Raw genomic sequence first — 20,154 nt, forward strand, 5'->3', positions numbered from 1 at the left:
TGTTTTGTGGGTGTGGATGGGGAATTTGGGTATTTTTTGGTGGGGAAGGTTGTTTTCTGAGAAAGTTATATCAGAAAGTTCATCATGGGGGCTATTTTTCAAGTTTGCTTGTTTCACTGTTACCTCAAAGGAGGGCCCTGGTCCCTTGTTGGGAAGTGTGTGGGAGGCCAGTAGGAGGCCAGGGGGAGCCGAGAGGGGCACATCATGGAAGGATCCCTGTAGGTGCCCTTGCATGGGGGCTGAAGCTGTGTTCAAGGGAGGATTCCCTGTGGCAGTGGTGTTTCAGGTCCCCCATTCCTTGGCTCTCTTGTGATGGTGCTCGTGTTTTCTTTGACCTCAGTAGCTAAAGTGGGATGGCATGGCACAGACTGTCTGCCTGGAGGGGAGTGGCTTTCCTCCTGCGTGCTTGCTCATCACTGCCCCTTCACAGGGAGATGCGGTGCTCAAGGGCCTCTCTGCTGTGTGCCAGGTGTTATCTGACCCTGGGGAGCGAGGGTTGTGGGTGGTGATGTTAAAGTGATGCCTGTGTGCGAGGGAAGGAGTGTGGAATACTTTGCCATTCATCTCGTTAAAAGTAACCCTCTGTCATTTCAGGGTCTGGTTTTATGTGTACTGGACACATAAAAGCAAACGGAAAGGCTATTTTCTCTCATACTTTTGTGCCTTTGCTTTTATGTCATATTTGTTTTATGTAACTAGTAATAGATTTTTAATTAAAATGATGTGTTCTTTAGAGCAGCGATTTTCAGCTGGTGTGCCACAGAATTTTTAAAACATGGAATACTTGACTGTTCAGTCAGGGGCACTGACCTTTTTTCCCTTAGGTTGTCAAATAAGAAAATGAAAACAGCCAACACAACAACAGCTGTCTGGTGTACATAAATCAAAATTATAACTACTTTGTCAGACTGATAAAAAAATATAACATTTTTTGGTGTGGCATAGAATTTTAGTAATTAGTTTGTGTGTGCTGTGAGATGAAAGAGGTTGGCAGTTGCTGCTTTAGATGTTCACGCCTGATTCTGTGTCTGAAAAACCAGTTTTCCTTCTGTTTTGACTGCTTTATCTGGAGCTAGGCTTCTCCGAGAACAATCAGCATGGTAATCAGGTGGACCCTCGTTAGAGGAGAACTGGCCCAAATAATTGGCCCGGTACATATTTTGTTTTAGATAATTAGACTTCCTATTTTTTGTTTAAAGTTCTTCTAATGGCAAATGTGAATTATGTTCTACGAAGAATACTAAAATAACAAATTTTGGTGCATGATACACTAACACCTTTACTAAACAGTCTGAACTCAGGCATTCAGAACTAATTTGGTGTTTTTCTTGGCAATAACATACTCCCATTGTGTCTCCTTCAGTTGACCAAATATACCATCTGGCCTCTCCAGCCTCCCCTCCAAATTACATGTACAACCCCATCAAGACGCTAAAGACCAATACCATCGGGACACTAAATATGCTGGGTAAGTTGCCCTTTCTCTATTCTGTAGCTGTTGTTGGGAATACTGTAGACAACTCCAAGCATCAGTCCTTGGCTGTGCTGTGGGAGTTTGATCCTGGTCTTTAAACCCCTCCCTCAACCCCACCCGGGCTGTGCCAGTGTGACTTTGCCATCAGAATTGGTCATGGGGTAGGTGGTCATTGTCATAACCAGTCTTTGCTAACCAGTTCATTCCCCTGGGATGACCACCTGTGCTTCCAACTGACAATCCACCTTCCTTCCACTTTCCCCTCGGACACGTGGAGCACATGGCTCCCTGCTAGAAAGGGGAGATGGTGGCTCTGATCTGAGATGGGGTGGAGAGGACTGCACACACACTCACACACCATGGACACATACCACATTCAGCAACATTTACGCCACACATTCACACACCACAGACCCATACCATACCCATACTCAGACACAGCACGCACATGCACATATACTACACGTATACTACACACACATATACTGCATTCAGAGACACACATGCCACAGACACACACACCACATGTAAAGACACACACCATGTGCACATACAGGTGAGTGTTTCAGGAGCGCTCCTGAAAGGACTTGGAGAACTGTCCTGTGGGGTTGTTAAAACCTATAGTACTTGGCTCCAGACAGAACTGCAGGACTTGCCTTAGACGTGCAAGATGAGAGTGTGCACCATTAAAGGTAGCCACGTGTGTGTGTTCCCAAATGACATACTATGGATAACATGCAAATATTAATGTTTGAAATTAGAAGCATGTTCAAGCTTGTCCCAGGTTCCAAATACACTAGGGGTTTTGATTAGTTACAAAGTGGGAGAAAGGAACCACTTTTTAAAATGTCAAGTAAAAACGGATTTAATTATAGTAACATTTAAATAGTAACAGGTTCTACAAATGGATTTGGGAAAGATAGCACTAAATTTTAATTTGACTGAAGCGCTAGATGAGGGTCTGAGAAAACACCTGGAGGTTGGTTTTCAAGTCTCTTAAACTAGGTTTTTCAGGGAATCAAGCTCTGCATTCTGCATGAATGTTTCTGCATGAAACTTTGTAATAGTCTGGAATAGGTATTTGTCCTTGTCTGTGCTGTGACTCCTACCCTGGTCACCAGACAGAAGAGATTGCTCTACCCCCCGCTTTTGCTTAGAGATATGGTATGTGACAGGCTGCTCCCCATTCCTGCCACTACAAGTTTCTTTCCCCTTCTTCACACTCTCTCTCTGTCTACCCAAACCCTTCCTTCATGCCAAAACTAGACACAATAGAGGAAGAGCCACCAAGCACATGGTGTTTCAAAAGATATCATTTATTCTACCGGTTTAGGAGATGCAGTCGGTGTGCTGAAGGCACTGTGCGGTCACTGTGGAGGGGGATTCAGGTGAGGACTGCACTCAGGCTCCTCTGCTGGGGAACTGGGTATCTCCAGGGAGACAATATGTGGGTATGGGCATCAGTGGAGTGCTGTTGGAGTTCAAGGTATAAGTGGCTCTTGGGCTAGGATTGAACCCTGAGTGAGGTTGGACCTGGAGGTCTTGAAGAAATGGCAAAGGGTCTTTCAGGAATAACATGGATGGAGGCTGATGAGGGACAATTACTAGGCCAGCAAGAGACCCAAAGGGACTGTTTCTGCACTGAGAGGAGCTGCCTCTAGTTGTTTTGCACAAGAGAGGAGATGCCCTGAGTGTCACCTGGCTCCTTCCTGGTGGGCCCTTCTCTCTCTGTGCTTTTATTGCTTCCGTGTTCCTAAGCTTGGCTTCCTGATGATGCAGTGTCTTTGTCCAGTCTCTGCAGAGACACCTGGGCACTGCAGCAGCACAGGTGTGCTGCCCTGGCTTCGACCCTCTGGTGAAGGGAGACATTCTCTGTCTTCCGTGCATCCGTGTCAGTGTCCTGGTTGTGATCCTGAGCTATAGTTTTGCAGGTTTGTTCCCCCATTGGGGGAACTAGATAAAGGTACATGGGCTGTCTCTGTGTTCTTTCAATTTCATTTGAATGTACAATTCAAATTAAAATTTTAATTAAAAAGGCCTCGGGATCCTTCACTTGAAGCTACTACCACTGTGTCTGTGCAGTGATATGGTGCAGGGAGCCACCCCGCAGACTGTGTACGGTGGGCTGGAGTGGAGGGGATAGGCCTGTGGGGTGGGGAGCCTGTGAGTAAGTCCCACATGGTACTACATTCTTTCTACCATTTTCTTCCTTGCCCACATGGTGGCATTTTCACAGGTTATCTTCAGATCCTTACCTTTCAGCCACTCTCTTCCCTCGTTCTCAGTGTGCGTCTTCCTGGCGCCCCCAGGTGCTCCTACTTACTCATACCCCTGGCCTCCTCACTCCAGGACCCTTCTGTCTTGCCCAGCCTCCTCAGAAGTGGCTGTAGGTTATGTGTGCTCACCTACCCTCTTGCTGCTTGCAGCAGTTCATGGGCCGCGTGCAGCTCTGGGTGCTGCGGGGAGCAGCCAGGGGGCCCTCGGAGTCTGTGTGTCTGTGCACAGGGCTCTGTGGTGGAGTCCATTTGGGAAGCGCTGGGCTAAGTGAGGGGCAGTGAAGTTCTTTTGTACAGGGCTTCTCAGAGCCTCTGATGACTTCCTGTACATTGATACTTGACCTTCCACACTTATGTGGCCACCATAGACAGTGATGTTCTAGTCCATTCCACATGTGAGGGCGAATGCAGGAAAGTGTTCAGAGCAGGGTGGCAGAATGTGGTGAGTTGCTTTGGAGAAGGTGCTATTTAAGCTAAACCTGGGAGGAGGTGAGAGGACGGGGGTGGAGGTGCCAGACTTGGAGACTGGCTCTGGCAGGGTCAGAAGATGCCAGGAGCATGTTGAGGAAGTGGCAGATAGACCATTTTCCGGGGGATAGCAGAAGTCAAGGTGCAAAGGGTCTTGCTTTGTGCCAGCCAGGGTGAGGCTTACCTTATAGAATACTGGGTGATACATTGGGGCAAAGGAATCTTTGTGAAACTCCTCAAATCACACCTTATCAAACAGATTCTGCACTTGGCCCTGTTTACAATTGTAAGTATCTAACTAATTACTGTGCTTCTGAGGGTTCATTTGTGTTTTACTGTTTGTTTGTTTGTTTGTTTGTTTGTTTTTATTTCCAAAACAGATGCAATGAGTGGATACCTGAAAATGCATGGCTGATCAGATACCATTAATAGTAAAATAATTCCTGAAATTGGCTACAAAAATGTGCACATGTATTTTTTCCTCTTTTCCTTGATGTTGACAGTTTCTCTTACCATGTTCCTGCTTTCTGTAGGGCTGGCAAAGCGAGTTGGTGCTCGTCTGCTCCTGGCTTCCACCTCAGAGGTGTATGGAGGTAAGTGGGTGGGGCTCCCCCGGACAGTTTGCATCCTGTCTTAGGTGAGGAAGGAATCAAAACCGAGTCCAGAATTTTATTTCTGAGGAGGCCCAGCCTGCTTTTTTATCCCAGAGCACAGCAGCAAAGGGCTGCCCATCTCACCATTGTGGTCAGTAGGCCCCCGCCTCTCCTCTGAAGCATACCCTGGGAGGACTTGCCGTTCACGATTCCACAGGTGTGTTTTTGCCACTCTGCTCCAAAAGTACCCCAGAAATCACATTCCTTAGGGATCCTTTGCCAGTTTAGCTGCTGTATGTTATTCTTCAGTGTAAACAATGTGTGTTCTGAGCCAACCCACCAGGAGCTCAGGGTTGTCCTTGAAGCTTCCTTGGTGAAGGGATTTGTGCTGATGCCTCACTGTTGTATAGCCATTTCTGGAAGAATCTACCTTGTATGGCAGTGCCAGAAAACTCAAGGGCCTGTTCAAGGGCCTGTTCTGCCAAACTGCAGCACTCCAACACCCTCCATAGTGAGTGGGATGAGGGCTGCCGTGTTCAGGTCACATGGATTTCTGTTTGGCCTCAGATGAATGGGGTGCAGGAGGTTGGAGCACTGCCTAGAGGATGCAGCAGGAGCCAGGCTCTGCCATGCTGGAGGTTATTGACCTCACACACTGTAAGGGACAATAGACATGGGGGAGCGGAAGGGCAGCATGGGAAGAGATACATTTTTGTTAAGGGAAACTGAATGAAAAAAGTCTAAAAAATGGAAATTCCACTACTTGCAGTTATGTTTTTGTAATCCCCATGAAAAGGTAGAGCACCGTCTACTTCTTTGAAACCCTAGGCAGTTAAAAGGGTGGAAATGTCCACATTCCTCCTCCTTGTTCGCCGCATTGCTTTAGGAACAGGTAGTTGAGTGGACTCTGGGATTCTCCCCTCCCTGTTCTTTCCACATCAGGACTCTGTGGAGGATCACAAGTTCCCCACTTGCATCGGGTGGTTCCTCTTTGCTCCCTCTGCTGGACTTCATATGTCACAGGAGTAGTGTTGACAAGGTCTGACAGGCTGTACCTTTTTAAATGCCTAGGATATACAGGTGTTCATGTTCTCTGTCCAAAGAGAGCACAGTGACCTCTCTTCCACATCCATGCTTTCCCCCCGACCCAGTTTATTATCTGCACGTTTGGCAATAGTTTGTGTTCTGTGGGGTCTGAAATAACTTCAGGGCCTAACATGGGATTCCCTTGGTGCTCTGCTCCAACATTTCATAACCACTGTAAACTGGCATTTTGTGGGATGCATGCTTGGTCTGTCAGCCAAGCAAAATGCTGAACCTGGGAGCCTGATTAGAAAGCAGCTGTGACTCTAGCCTTTTACTTTTATAATTCCAAAGAGATTTTGTGAGGGAACTTTTAAAGCTGTGTCCTGAACCTCAGGCATCCTGGGCATTTCATCCCAGACAGTGCCTGTCAGGGGTGCATGGGTAGGCCCGGCCTTCTTTTTCTCATCATTTTCCAAATGTATAATCATCTCTCTTGGAGTTTCCTTGTCCAGTCCTTGTGAAAAATCCCAGGAAAAGGTCTGATGTTAATCATGTCTGTGAACTGATGTCATTGGTTTTCTTCTCTCCAAGAGGATTTGCCTTACCTTTTCTTCCACCGCGCAGTAAGCATGTGCATCCTCTTAAGGCAGTTTTAAGCCTTAGCAGCAGATAGAAGGGTTTGCATCTGCACTGTGCTCCTGCCGCCCTCAGGAAGAGGTGCTAGATGGCCAGCTGGGGCACCTATCTGCTCACATCCCCTCCCTGCACGGGTCCTGCTGTACCCACAAGTCAAAGCCAAATTTCTGCTACAAGATATGCAAGAAGTTAATACATAACATGGTTCCAGATGTCTTGGTAGAGATTTACACATTTTATACCATGGTTGTATAAAATTCCTGGTGTATTAGATAAATTAGTTATTAATTCATATTCCAAATATATACAAGAATTATATTAAAGAATTTAATATAAAGAATTAAAGAATTCTTTATATTAAAGAATTTGTTAAAGATGTGTTAAAGAATTTGTTATTGGGTTTTCTTAAGTAGTCATTCCCCTGGTACATAGTAAAGTGTGGTTGAGTTACACACCAGAAAAACAGGAATTGAGAAATAGAAAATGCGTGCTACAGGAACAGCCATTTGCCACGGGCTGGTCCCACTGACACTGGACCTGGGTGTGTCTTTGAGGTTCTCAGGGTTGTTCTGATGATGGCACATGTGAGAGTCACTTTCCACAGAGATGCTGTTAAATATTTTTCAATAAATACATGCTTTGTTTTTATTACATATTTTATAAATGTAAAATTAACCCATATATCTCTTCACATAGATTATATTTAATTTTAACTGTGGTTTGTATAATAATTTTAAAAGTTAGGGACAGTTTATGGGAGAGAGGGAAGACTTAACTTTGAGAGCCTTTGATTTTTTAATTGTTTTCCTGTAAAATACAATATTAATCTGAGAGGTAAGAGCAGCATATCCCACTGGACTGTGAAACTTTGCAGTTTTCTAGATACCGATCTTTTCATGTGCTGAATTTATCTTGGTCTTCCCATAGCTCCCTTTTGTATCATAAATGTTGTGTTCATCATGCACATGAACTTGAAACAAAGGAAAGATGAAAACACGGTCTCGTTTCTCCCCCTCATAGATCCTGAAGTCCACCCTCAGAGTGAGGATTACTGGGGCCATGTGAATCCAATAGGCCCCCGAGCCTGCTATGATGAAGGCAAACGAGTTGCAGAGACCATGTGCTACGCCTACATGAAGCAGGTATCCGTCCAAGTGTGTGAGCCTGCGCCACGCAGTGTGTCAGTTTCGTTGGATGTAAAACATAAAGGAATGAAAGCCATGATTAACTGCCAGGCTGCTGCTGGGGAAGGAAGCCCAGACTCCCACTGTCTTGCATTAATGGTATCAGCGACAGCTTTCTTCATATGTCTCCTTTTCTTTTTAGATTTTGTTTATTTATTTTTGAGGGGGGAGGGCGGAGAAAGAGACTGAAAGAAACATCAGTGTGTGGTTGCTTCTTGCACGCCCCCCACTGGGGACCTGGCCTGAAACCCAGGCATGTGCCCTGACTGGGAATTGAAGTGGCGACCCTTTGGTTCGCAGGCCAGCCCTCAATCCACCAAGCCACACCAACCAGGGCCATGTGTCTCCCTACTTAAAAAATTATTTCCCCTGGCTGGCATAGCTCAGTGGATTGAGCACGAGCTGGGAACCAAAGTGTCCCAGGTTCAATTCCCAGCTAGGGTACATTCCTGGGTTGCAGGCCATAACCCCCAGCAACTGCACATTGATGTTTCCCTTCCCTCCCCTCCCCTCCCCTCCCCTCCCCTCCCCTCCCCTCCCCTCCCCTCCCCTCCCCTCCCCTCCCCTCCCCTCCCCTCCCCTCCCCTTCTCTCTCTCCCTCCCTCCCTCTCTCTATCTCTCTCTCTCCCCCTTCCCTCCCTAAAAATAAATAAATAAAATCTTTAAAAAAAAAATGATTTCCAGGGGACACATTCTTAGGTACAGCATACTATTGCACAGCCAGGAACAGTACACTGCTTTATTGTCTAATTGCCCACAGCAGTTGAAATGCCTTTGTTTTCCCAAATCTTCCAAATTAGTGGACTTTTTAAAAAACTTCCAGTTATCTAATAGGTATAAAAGTGAATTTATTATTGCTTTTATTTGAACCTCCTTAGGAATTACTATTTACTATTCTTTCGTGCTTTTCTAGTCACTCACGGCTTTACGGGTGACTTTCCCATGGGTAGTTTTGTGCCGCAGATTTGCTCACTCACATGCTGTAACAGAAGAGCCCACAGACTGAGAGGTGGAGTATCTGGGTTCCCACCCTGGCTCTGCTGCCTCCTTGTCCTCAGCGACGTGACCTGACCTCCTCGGTCCCTCCGTTCTTGTTTCTGACAGGGCTCCAATGAACTGTTCTGTCTGCCTCAGGTCTGCATGGGAGCAGATGACACAGACAGGGCCCTCGAGGGGCCAGGTAAGAGCCTGGCTAGTCTGTTCATTTCATAGTGACTGTCCTGTTGTGCTTGGACCAGTGCTCTGGGCCCTTGTGGACATGCCCTTATTAGAGGGAGGGACACATGGACAAGACAGACTGTTGACAGATGTGTGGTGGGCTGTGCTCTCAGGACTTAAAGAGGAATGGGCATCGCCGTTGCTGCTCGGGCAGTGAGGTTGATCAGCAAGGAGCTGCATCATGACCTTGTTACCTTGCAGTTCTACATGTGCAGCTTTTCAGGACAGTACTTTCCAGAAGTGACACGATTTGTGTTGTCTGCAGATTAATGGGGGAGAAATGCCTAGAAAGAAGGATGAATCGGGTGGGATACTCTGTCTTTGACATGTTTTTAATTAACTATTTAATAACACAAATTACTATTTTTTATACATAATGACACATCCACTTTTATACATAAATCATTGTTTTATTTCACCCATATGGTATGTGGATATGTTTTACTCTGAATAAACCTAGTATATAAGGATTGAGAATATGAACTAGAGGTAGGAATAATGTTTTTATAGTTCTTCTCTTTTCTAAGGGATTGTCTTCTGAGTTTCTCGTAATGAAATATGCTAATGTATTCAAAATAGAGTTTTACTTCCAAGAAAAAAAATCTGTGGCACATAATGCATTTTAGAGACCTGAACATAAAGAGAAGCTCCCTTTAGTTTTCTTTCAGGCAATGAAGTGAGATGGGAGTGGGAGTCAAAGGGCATAGTGCCTTTCACAAGTACTTTGAACTTGTCAGAGAGGAATTAAATTGTGGCTTCTGTTTGTACTTGGATGTGGTGGTTTTATGTATGTGGGGACTTCTCTGGTGTGCTGTGGCCGGTGCTTGTTGTGTGTTTGAGCTCACAGCTTGGCAGCAGTCTGACACTGCAGACCTGTGGCCCACCTACTGGGCAGGCTGTGCAAACAGGCCACCATTCATAAAACCGCAGACTGGGAAAGCAGACCCAGAACACTGATACATCAGCTAGTCCAGTGGCCTTAAAGGTATGGCACTATTTTATTTTCTGGCATTGGAATACTTAAAAAAATAAAATAGTTGGTATATGCCTTATATTTTAGTTTTAAAAAAATAACTCAGAAAGCAGATAAAACAAGTCAAATGTTCCGTGGGTAGGATTCACACCTTGGGGGTCAAGACCTCTATGGCCAGGACCTGCCCAGCTCTGACGCTTGCTCACTGGGCACCAGCGTTCCGTATCTACTCGCCTTCCTAGAAATTAGCAGAGTGATACTTGTGCCCGCCTGGCCTCAAAGTGAGCGTAGCCTGCTGTGTAGCCAACACACAGGCCCAATGGTTATGATTCAGCTGTCGAGGGAGATTGCCAGGCAGATGCATGCCCTGACCTTGTGTGGCCTTCTCCCTCTGCTACCACTGAGAGGGAATTAGAACATTTTAGTACCTCAAGAGGCTTGCTCAGCAAAGTGAGCTCTGTGTTCTCTCGTGGCCTCAGTCTCACCCCCAGGTGGGGAGCAGATCCCATCAAGAAATGTTTATGAGAGGCCTCATGGGAAATGCATGGTTCTGTCTCAGGGCCGCTTGGCTCCATTGCTGTAGGCAGGTGCATGTGACTCTCAGGGCATGAGGAAGACTAAGGAAGTGTCGCAGAGGAGGGTAGCCGGACTTGGGAGCACTCCCCGTCAGTTCTGTCTCGGCCCTGCGGGTAAATAAGCCCCGGTGCCTCTTTCAGGACAGGCCGTCTGCTCAGTGGGACTCCCGGTCCGCACCCACTCTCCTTGGGCGCTGCTTCTCGGTTCTACCCCCTGCACCGCCCATCAGTGAAGTCAATGACCGCAGTCATATTGCAGCTTTCAGTGTGTTGAGACAATGCTGTCCAAGGAATGGCCACATTTTAAGAGAACTTCAGAGGCAGAACCATTTAATTCCTGCTGGTAACATTTCTGTCCTTTGGGAGGGAGGAAGCCCTGTCCCATCATTGTACTGCCTCTCAAACCCCTCACCCCTCCTGGCTGTGACGAATGAGGAAAAGAGGCCTTCTGAGGTCAGCTTACCTGTCTGGGGTTGTTTATTAACTGTAGTCAATCACTGTTTCCAAAGCCCGGTCATTAATGTGATCCCAAAGTGAACCTAATAGAAATGTTTTTGAGATACTTTACACAAGGTCACCATTATGCAAGATTTAGTGTAATCAGGGGCTAAGGTCAAAGTTTATGAGGTTTACATCCATCACTTGTAGATAAACAGGAATGGTCACTGATTTCTGTAATGGAGGCAGATGGATATTATTATCCCCGTTCCACAGATTGTGGTCTCAAATCTGAGAAAACTCAAGTGACTTCTCCAGGATATGCTGCTAGTGAGTGACAGGGTCTCAAAGACGGCCCTCCAGGCGTGCAGCCTCCCATCCCCCATGCTTCCCCAGCGTCTGTCATGTGTATTCCATGTCCTGCTTCCCTGTGTGTGCTTTTCTATGTGTGTGAAATGCCTGCCCATGTGGCATTTTGAGCATCCTTCCTCCATTAAGTTTCCATTGCTTTGATTCCAGTGTGACTCACATTTGAAGGAGTTATGCTGGTCCCTGACAAGGACCTCTTGGTGCTCGGAGGCATAAGTGAATGAGCCATGGTTCCCTACATGGGACAAAACCACAAACACAAAGTGAAACCCCGCCGTGCCTAAGAATGCCTCAGCTGTCCTGCCAGGTGCGTGCAGAGGCCCTGCGCCTTGCCAGGGTGGGAGGAGATACCCTGTGTGGTGGGCAGCCTAGGACTCTGTACCTGGCAGATGGCGTTGAATGGGAGTCAGCAGTTTGTGTTGCTCACTGGTCCTTCAGAGGAGGATCTCCCTCAAAATAGGTATTGTGACCTGGTGGGTACTTCCTGGGTTTGTGTCCTGGGAAGCAGGCTTTGGGTCACTGGCCCTTTCATCTAAGATATGGGTGTTCACAGGACTACTGCTATGGGCAGAATGTGGGTACCTGCTGACTGTCCACCATCTAGCGCAGGGCCACTGCAGAATCCCAGGGGTCGAGAGTTTGGTGGCTGATGGACCGTGTGTGCTGAATTGTTACCGTTGTGTCCTGATGTTACATAGGAAAAGCCAGTGCATGAGAGAGCATGGTTCTCGGTTGAGGGAGCCTTATGTTGATTTGACTGGGAGGGTGAGGCTTAATATGGACTAGTCTTATTGGTATAAACTGGGCATGAGAGCCAGCGTTCTTGGTGCAGCGTTGTGGCTGTCTCTCTGCGGCTGCACCTGTCCTGAGGCGTTGTCCTGTGTCTCCTAACTAAGGTGGTGATCCAAATGGGAAAATCAAAACAAGCAGGCTTGTTTATGGGCTGGCCAGGCAGTGTCCGCAGAGCTCATCTTCTAATGAGGCCGTGTTCTGGACTGTTGTTGCTGAGGAAAGGGAGGGTCAGGAGGGCAGAAGCGTTAGCTTTGTTGCAACCCTCACAAGCCCATAGATCTTCCTTCTGCCAGGAGGGTGGATTTGACTGAAAATGTGCTAAGGTTTTTTTAGAACCTTCCTAGAATAAAGCTATATTTATCTACTTCTGATTCTTCCTTCATCTTAACAATTAAATATAAGTGGATACTTTTAAATTATTTTCTATTGGGATCAACATCTCTGTCCTTCTCCCTCTTCCTTCCTTCCCCCATTTTAAAAAATATTCTCTGTTAAGTAGAAAAAAGGGCTGATTGCAAATTCCTGGACCGAGTATAACAGCTTGTATCTTAATCCTAAGAATCTGAAAAAATCACATGGAACTATTATTGTGTATTGCTGGGAGGAGTTAGCAAAAACATAGTGCTTTGTTTTCTAACAGTTAACTTTGTGCCCGGTTGGTTATTTCCAGCCACTCGGAGCTCTTTCAGCACATACAGAAACGGCACACCAGGGACATAGGTGAGGCTGCTGATGGGCAGAGGTGGTCAACTGGGTGGCTCCTGCCTCCTTGTGGTCTAACGTGGGCCCTTGGTACACTGCAGCAGATTGCTTTTAACTCACTGGACTGGGGGTGGAATTCTGTGCATGAGCCCAGTTAACTAAGGGTCCATTTGGCTCCCAGCTTGTGCCAGATTGCAAGATCTGAGGTGGTAAAATAAGAGAAGAGGAGAGAGGAGAAGGGCAAGAGAGAGAAAAACTGTTTCAACTAGCAGTGACAACAACTAATATGTATCACCACTGAGCTTGTACTAAGGGTAATAGAGGCGTGATTTTTATAACATTGCGCTAAAGGAAGTGCTGTTCCTCTCCCAGTTTTACTGTGACTGAGAGAGAGTTAAGTGGCAGGCTGGTTAAATGGCAGAGCTGGGTGGCACATGAGCCCAGGTTCTCACGCCACCATCCTGCCTGTGTCAGATGCCCAGAAATATATGTCAGTAGCCTGATGGGTCCAACAGATTAGAAGCGCATGTGCTGGGGAAGTCCAATAAATCAGAGTTTGTGATAAAACATTTCACTTTTGGCCTTGGCCAGTGTGGCTCAGTTGGTTAGAGCGTCGTCCCATACACCAAAAGATTGCGGGTTCAGTCCTCAGTCAAGGCTCATGTGAGAGGCAACCAATCGATGTTTCTCTCCCTCTATCTTCCTCCCTTCCCCTCTCAAGTCAGTGAGCATGTTCTGGGGTCAGGATTAAAAAAATTAAATTTTGTATCCATGAAAAAGCAGCCTGTAAAATTAATAATTAAATAAGATAGTTTAAAGAAGTCTTTAGGGTTTAAAAAATATTTTCCTGATTACATATTTAAAAATAAACACTTCCTGATTATAAAAGTAATACATGTTTATCATAATAAAGATAGAAACCTTTTTTAAAAATACACAGAAGAAAACAAATATCTGTGATCCTGCCGCATAGAGAGAGTGTTTTACACTGTGCTGGTGTGCATCTTCTCAGGACGTTCAGCTGACAGCCGGTACTGGGTGCCAGATTGTCTTAGTGTGTGGGCAGAATGGTACTGGGTGCCAGATTGTCTTAGTTTGTGGGCAGAACAGCCGGGGCTGTAGGCGGAGTGTAGCTCTTTAAGAATGTTTATGTGTTCCTTCTTCCCAAGATAAAGTGCTCCTTTTTCTGTAAATCAGCTAGTAAACACTCACATTTAAATCTCTATCAAAAAATATGTGAAAAAAGTGATAAAGGAATGAACACAGCATGATCCCATTTGGAAAAAATGGATACTTACTGGGAAAAAAACGTCTGTAAACATGTTAGTGTTGTACAGGTTCTCCACCAGAGTGTTAGTGCTGGCGACCGTTTGGTAGTGAGAGGTAGGAGATGGCGACCTTCTTTGGTATAACTCCGTAGTCTTCAGGTTTGTTTATAAGTAAGCACATACCACACAATGGAAACAAAACGGCCGTTTTCATTTTTGAATGAAAAGCAGGACGTTTTCTGACATGTTTTAAGTGCAGGGCACTGTAAGTGCCAAAGCATACATGCAGACTGCAGAATGAAACACATCTCCCTTCCTCTGCTCCTATTCCAGGAAGGTGTAGAAGTACGAGTGGCAAGAATCTTCAACACATTTGGGCCACGCATGCACATGAATGACGGCCGGGTTGTCAGCAACTTCATCCTGCAGGCGCTCCAAGGGGAGCCACTCACGGTAAGTGCCTGCCTCAGTGGGCCAAAAAAAAAAAAAAAAAGAAAAAGATAAGATAAAGATAAAACTGGGAACCACCAACACATGATCAAGTGCATGCTGATTCAGGGAGTCACATTCCTGAAGCTACCACTTGGTGTTTCTGTGTGTCCCTACCACCCTTAGGCGACTGGGAGGGGAGGTGCATGTGTGGAGTCCAGGGAGGAATGACTGGTGTAACTTGGGTCACCTTGCTTTCGGAGCCCATAAATAACATTAAGCCATGGGCTGTAGGTATGGTCCATGCTACACAGGCCTCAGAGCCTGTCTGCCTGGGCCAGCCAACCTCCAAAGCCCTTCCCCAAAGTTTTCTTGCCCCAGGGGCTGTAGCCAGGAGTGTGTCTATACTCAGTGTCCCTCAGGTGGTTGAGCAATGGAGGCGTGTCTGGGTCAGTTTCAGCAGTTTTCTTGGCAGTGCTGAGAAGCACTCCCTCTGCCAGTGGCTCTTCACCTGGGAGGCTTCTGGGCCTAGTGAGCACCCCGTGCTCTGGGGTCAGTGGTGTGAGTGTGTGCTGAGGATTAGGTCCCACTGCTCAGTGCTCTCAGACACCCCCTGTGGGGTCAGTGTGTGCTACTTGTTCCACACATGTCGCCACTGTTCCCTTTTGCCTCCCTTGTGGAAGAGCACCCTCAGCCTGCTCTGCCAGGGCATCTGCAGATTAATTCCACTGGTTTTCCTCAGTTTTGCTGAATCCTTAGTGCTCTCCTCTCTTCTTGCATCTCTTTCCTCCTGCCTTTCCTGTTCTTCTTTCTGCCTCCACTTTGCTCTTCACCCTGTAACTTTCTGTGAGAGCTCAGTGCTTGGTGGGTCTCCAGACTAGAGAAGTGTCTTGGTTCTCCAAAAATTCTGCAGGATAGTTTGCTAATCAGCTGAATGTATTCCAGGGGAAAGCAGACACGTGAGTCTGTCCATGTATCCATCTCTGCCTTTCTCTAGCTGCCTCTCAATGCAGAGAATTACTGTTTCTGTTCTTTGATCTTTATCTATTCACTCATTTAGTGCTCACAACAACTCTGGGGTGCAGGTGAGTTACTGTTTCTGTTATCCGGATGGGGAGACAGAAGCACAGAGGTCAGGTAAACAGTCCAAGCTCATGTGGCCAGACGGTGGCAGCTGTGGTTGAGCCCAGAGCCTCTGCTCTTAATCACCATTCTCCATGGTGTTCAACTTTTCTTAGATGTGTTTGCTGTGCTACTACCAATTTAGAACAAAAAGCTTTGACAGTTTAAAACCAGGGCATGATACATCTTTCAGGTGAGTTTTGATTCACATGTAGGAGAGAGGTGAACTCAGACTGCAGCCTGAGGTGCGGATGCTCCAGCCTGCTGCCCTGCCTCCACACTCAGTAAGCACCAGCTCCACCACTGCCTTGGTGCCTGAGGACAGGCAGTGGTCACACTCAGTCCTCTCTCCCTCTGCCCTGGTCAGTGCCTCCATGCACTCCATTTTACTGCTGTGGCCTCTTAACTCTCTCATTCTTCTGTGAAGTGCTCTCAACCCAGCAGCCAGAGGGAACCTTGAAAGAGAGGTCAGAAACTCCAGATGGCTTTTCATCTCCCCTTCCCTGCACATTCAGCTTCACCCCCACTCTGCTTTATAGCCTGAGTCTTTGCCCCTGCCTCTCCTGGGAGTGCTGTTCCTCCAGGCCATCTCCCCTTTCAGCTGTCATCTCATTTGGGCAGCCTTCTGGATCATTGTATGTGTAGTGGAATCCACCTGTCACTGTGCTCCTCCTAATCATGCTTTTCATTGCACTTACTCACCAACTAAATGCTCATTTTCTAGCCTTCAGCCCCTTCTTTGAAACCAGGAACTTTGGTTCAGACATGTCTGTGTCCCTGCTCCTAGAAGAGCACCTGGCACACAGGTGGCATGGGATAGCGTGGTTCAATTAATGATTGGGGTTCTGGTGGCTGCTTTTCTCTGTGGTAAGCACAGGCGGCTCAGTGACTTGTTCTGGAAGCTAGTGGTCTTGCGTTTCTAACAGGTGTCGCTTGTCCTCATTCCCTGTTACCTTCTGCCTGCTGCTGGTTCCGAGTTACTCGTACACTGGGCCCTTTAGTCCAGCTAGTCTGTTGAGAATTTCTCACCTTCGGGGGCACTTCTAGTGCTTGTTTAGCCACTACCCTCAGTAACTCTCCTCACATCACGAGATCAGAGCTGCTTGTTTGTAGAGCAAAAACTGTTCAAAGCTGCTGAGAAAGAACTTACTGATTTATTGTCTCCTGGGCATCAGCCATCGCCCAAGTGTCAGGTGGGAGAGCAAGTGCCCAGTGTGCCCCAGGAGTGCGCCCTTTGGGGCAGAGGTAATAACTTGTGTGTTGTCTTCATGCCATGCAAGCTTCTAGGCCATTGACAGAGGAGAAGGCGGGCTGGTGCCATCCAGGACTGCAGTGAGTCCAGAACATGCCAGGTTTAGTCTTTTCTAGACACCTTCAGTGTGGGAAGCCCCAGCGATGCCTTTCAGGCATTTGCTTCCTATCACACAGAATTGTTTCCCTTCAGTGATTTGATGAATCCCTAGATTTCATCCTTTTCTGTTCAGTTGAGGCAGCATCTCTTGCTTTTGTCACAGGCTTCTGTGGAGAAGTCAGGATTCTCTCTCTGTAGCCCATCTTTGGGAACACTTTGTCTATTAAGCAAGAACAAGGAGGTGTGTTCATCCTCATTCCATTTCTCATGTTTCCAGCACGTCATTTCTAAGTCTAAAGACCTTTTCATGGGAATGGGGAATACCTTGGTATCTTGTTTTCTTTTTTCCAAGCTAGGTTAATGTGATAACTTAACCTTTCAGCTTTTTTTCCTGAGCTCCTTGTTGTCTTATCCCTAGGCAAATTTTATTCTTTGGGCATGTCTTAGTGTCGAGTCAGTACTGTATTGGACACCTGTAAGGGTAACTTGGGAGTGCATGTGGGCGTACCTCAGAGGTGCTATGAGGTCGGTTCAGACCACCACAAGAAAGTGAGTATCACAGTAAAGCAAATTACATAAATTCCGGGGCTTCCCAGTGCACGTGGAAGTTATATTTATACTACACTGCAGCCCATTAAGTGTGCAATAAATAGCATTATGTCTAAAGAAACAATGTATATACCTTCATGAAAAAATACTTTACTGCTAGAAAATGCTAACAATCATCTGGGTCTTCAGTGAACCCTAATCTTTTTGCTGGTGGAGGGTCTTGCCCCAGTGGTGACAGCTGCTGACTGATGAGGGTGGTGTTTGCTGAAGGTTGGGGTGGCTATGGCAATTTCTTAAAATAAGACAACAGTGAAATTTGCCACGTCCATTGGCTCTTCCTTTCATGAATGACTGCTTGTAGCATGCAATGTTGTTGGATAGTATTTTACCTACAGTAGAACTTCTCTCAAAATTGGAGTCTGTTCTCTCACATCCTGCTGCTGTTTATATAATTGGCTCAGTTTATATAATATTCTAAATCTTTTGTTGTCATTTCAACAAACTTCACAGTATCTTCACCAGGAATAGATTCCATCTCAAGAAACCACTTAGTTCGCTCATCAGTGAGAAGCAACCCCTCATATATTAAGATTCTGTCATGAGACTGCAGCAATGTGACATCTTCAGGCTCCACCTCTAATTCTGGTTCTCTTGCTCTTTCCACCACATCTGCAGTTACTTCCTCCACTGAAGTCTTGAACTCCTCAAAGTCATTACAAAAAGTCTCTGATCCATGAGGGTTGGAATCAACTTCTTCCATACTCCTATTAATGATATCTTGACTTCTTCCCATGAATCACAAATGCTCTGAATAGCATCTAGAATGGTGAATCCTTTCCAGAGGTTCTTGATTTACTTTTGTCAAGATCTATCAGAAGAATCACTATGTATGGCAGCTTATAGCCTTATGAAATGTATTTCTTAAATAATAAGACTTGAAAGTCAAAATTACTCCTTGTTCCATGGGTTGCAGAATGGAGGTTGTGTTAGTTAGCAGGTATGAAGGCAACGATCTCATTGTTTATCTCCATCCAAGCTCTTGGGTGACCAGGTGTACTGTCAGTGAACAGTAGTATTTTGAAAGGAATCTTTTTCTGAGCAGTAGGTTTCAACAGTGGCCTTAATATATTCAGTAAACCATGTTGTAAACAGATGTGCTGTCATTCAGACTTTGTTGTTCCATTTATACAGCACAGGCAGAGTAGATGTAGTATCATTTTTAAGGGCTGTAGGGTTTTTGGAATGGTGAATGAGCTTCAGGTAAAGTCACCACCTGCATTAGCTCCTAACAGGAGAGTCACCCTGTCCTTTGAGGCTTTGAGGCCAGGCAGTGACTCCTCTCTAGCTCTAAAGGTCCTAGATGGCATCTTCTTTAAATATGAGGGGAGACCCAAAAAACCCTGGAAATTATTTATAAAAAATTGTGTATTTATTCGTACATGGTTAAACTTCAGTCACCTTCAAAGTACTCTCCATTTGATGCTATATACCTACCTATATACCTATGTTTTTTTTCCACTGCTCAAAACAGTGTTTGAACTCGTGGATTTTGATGCCTTTCCTGCTTCTGCCATTTTTTTGTTTCACCTCTTCCACATTGGCAAAATGTTTCCCTTTGAGGGCTTTTTTCATCCAGGTAAACAAAAACAAGTCACCCAGAGCAAGATTGGGTGAGTAGGGACAATGGAAAATGGGGGTCATGCAGTTTTTGGTCAAAAACTGCTGCACATTCAGCTCATTGTGGGCAGGTGTGCTCGTAAATCAACCATCATGAAATGGGCACACACTTTGAAAGAGTCTTCAAGACAATTAACATTAGCTGGGACACTGGTACAAATGGGCTCCTAGAACACTTTGCCTAGTGGGAGTAGTCTGTACTACAAGGGGCCGCTCTCCAGAAGATAATTCTGGCTGTTTGTCTACGTAAACAGCCTGTTGTTTAGTGTAAATGCCTTTGTTAGTTACCTTCTGGAGAACTTGCTACAGCTTTTACACCTGCACTTGATGCTTCACCTTGCACTTTTGTGTTATAGAGATGGCTTCCTTCCTTAAACTTCATGAATCAGCCTCTGTTAGCTTCATACTTTTCTTCACTTTATCAATTAAGTATGTGGTCTTACATGGGTGCAGTTCATGGTGCCTCAAAGCACTGATAATATTAATATCAAAGATCACTGATCACCACAGCAACTCTAATAATGATGAAAAGTTTAAAATACTGCAAGAATTGCCAAAATGTAACACAGAGACACAAGGTAACAAATGCTGTTGGAAAAATGGCGGCTGATGCAGGGTTGCCACAGACCTTCAATTTATGTAAAAAAAAGAAAAAAGAAAGAAAACAAAACAAAACTCTCCACAGTATCTAGGAAGCACAAGAAAACAAAGTATGCCTGTCTGTATATTGCTAAGTTCCACAGGTCCTAGACAGAATCTGTATTCTAAGTTGAATCATATAGAAGCCCAGAAAATATGTGTTCTAGTTCAGAAAGTTTAGAGAATGAATGAATGTGGTTCAGCTGGATCTGACTTATTAAGTTTATAGAGCTTACGTTTTTTTAAAACAGAGATTTTAGTTCATAATTCAGTTAAAACACAGACAGACCCCTTGAGAGTAGAGTTTGATTCTGCTGTGCCTCCTGGCTGTATTTACTCAGTTTGCCATTTGCCACAGAAAATAGCTTCACTGAGGTGAATTTTTCTAGGACAGC

The 20,154-nt window shown here is 45.7% G+C and overlaps 1 protein-coding gene across 2 annotated transcripts in view; it reads left to right on the plus strand.

Moving 5' to 3' along the window:
• Positions 1–20,154, plus strand: part of UXS1 (UDP-glucuronate decarboxylase 1) — a 130,035-nt gene that overhangs the window by 97,405 nt on the left and 12,476 nt on the right. For both annotated transcript variants that reach the window (XM_028516406.2, XM_028516408.2), the window contains exons 7-10: positions 1,364–1,468; positions 4,752–4,811; positions 7,494–7,615; positions 14,326–14,445. In XM_028516406.2, coding sequence (XP_028372207.1) covers positions 1,364–1,468; positions 4,752–4,811; positions 7,494–7,615; positions 14,326–14,445 — 407 coding nt within the window. The remainder of the gene's footprint in view (positions 1–1,363; positions 1,469–4,751; positions 4,812–7,493; positions 7,616–14,325; positions 14,446–20,154) is intronic.

The sequence above is a fragment of the Phyllostomus discolor genome, chromosome 6 (assembly GCF_004126475.2).
Source record: "Phyllostomus discolor isolate MPI-MPIP mPhyDis1 chromosome 6, mPhyDis1.pri.v3, whole genome shotgun sequence".
In the NCBI taxonomy this organism is placed as follows: domain Eukaryota; kingdom Metazoa; phylum Chordata; class Mammalia; order Chiroptera; family Phyllostomidae; genus Phyllostomus; species Phyllostomus discolor.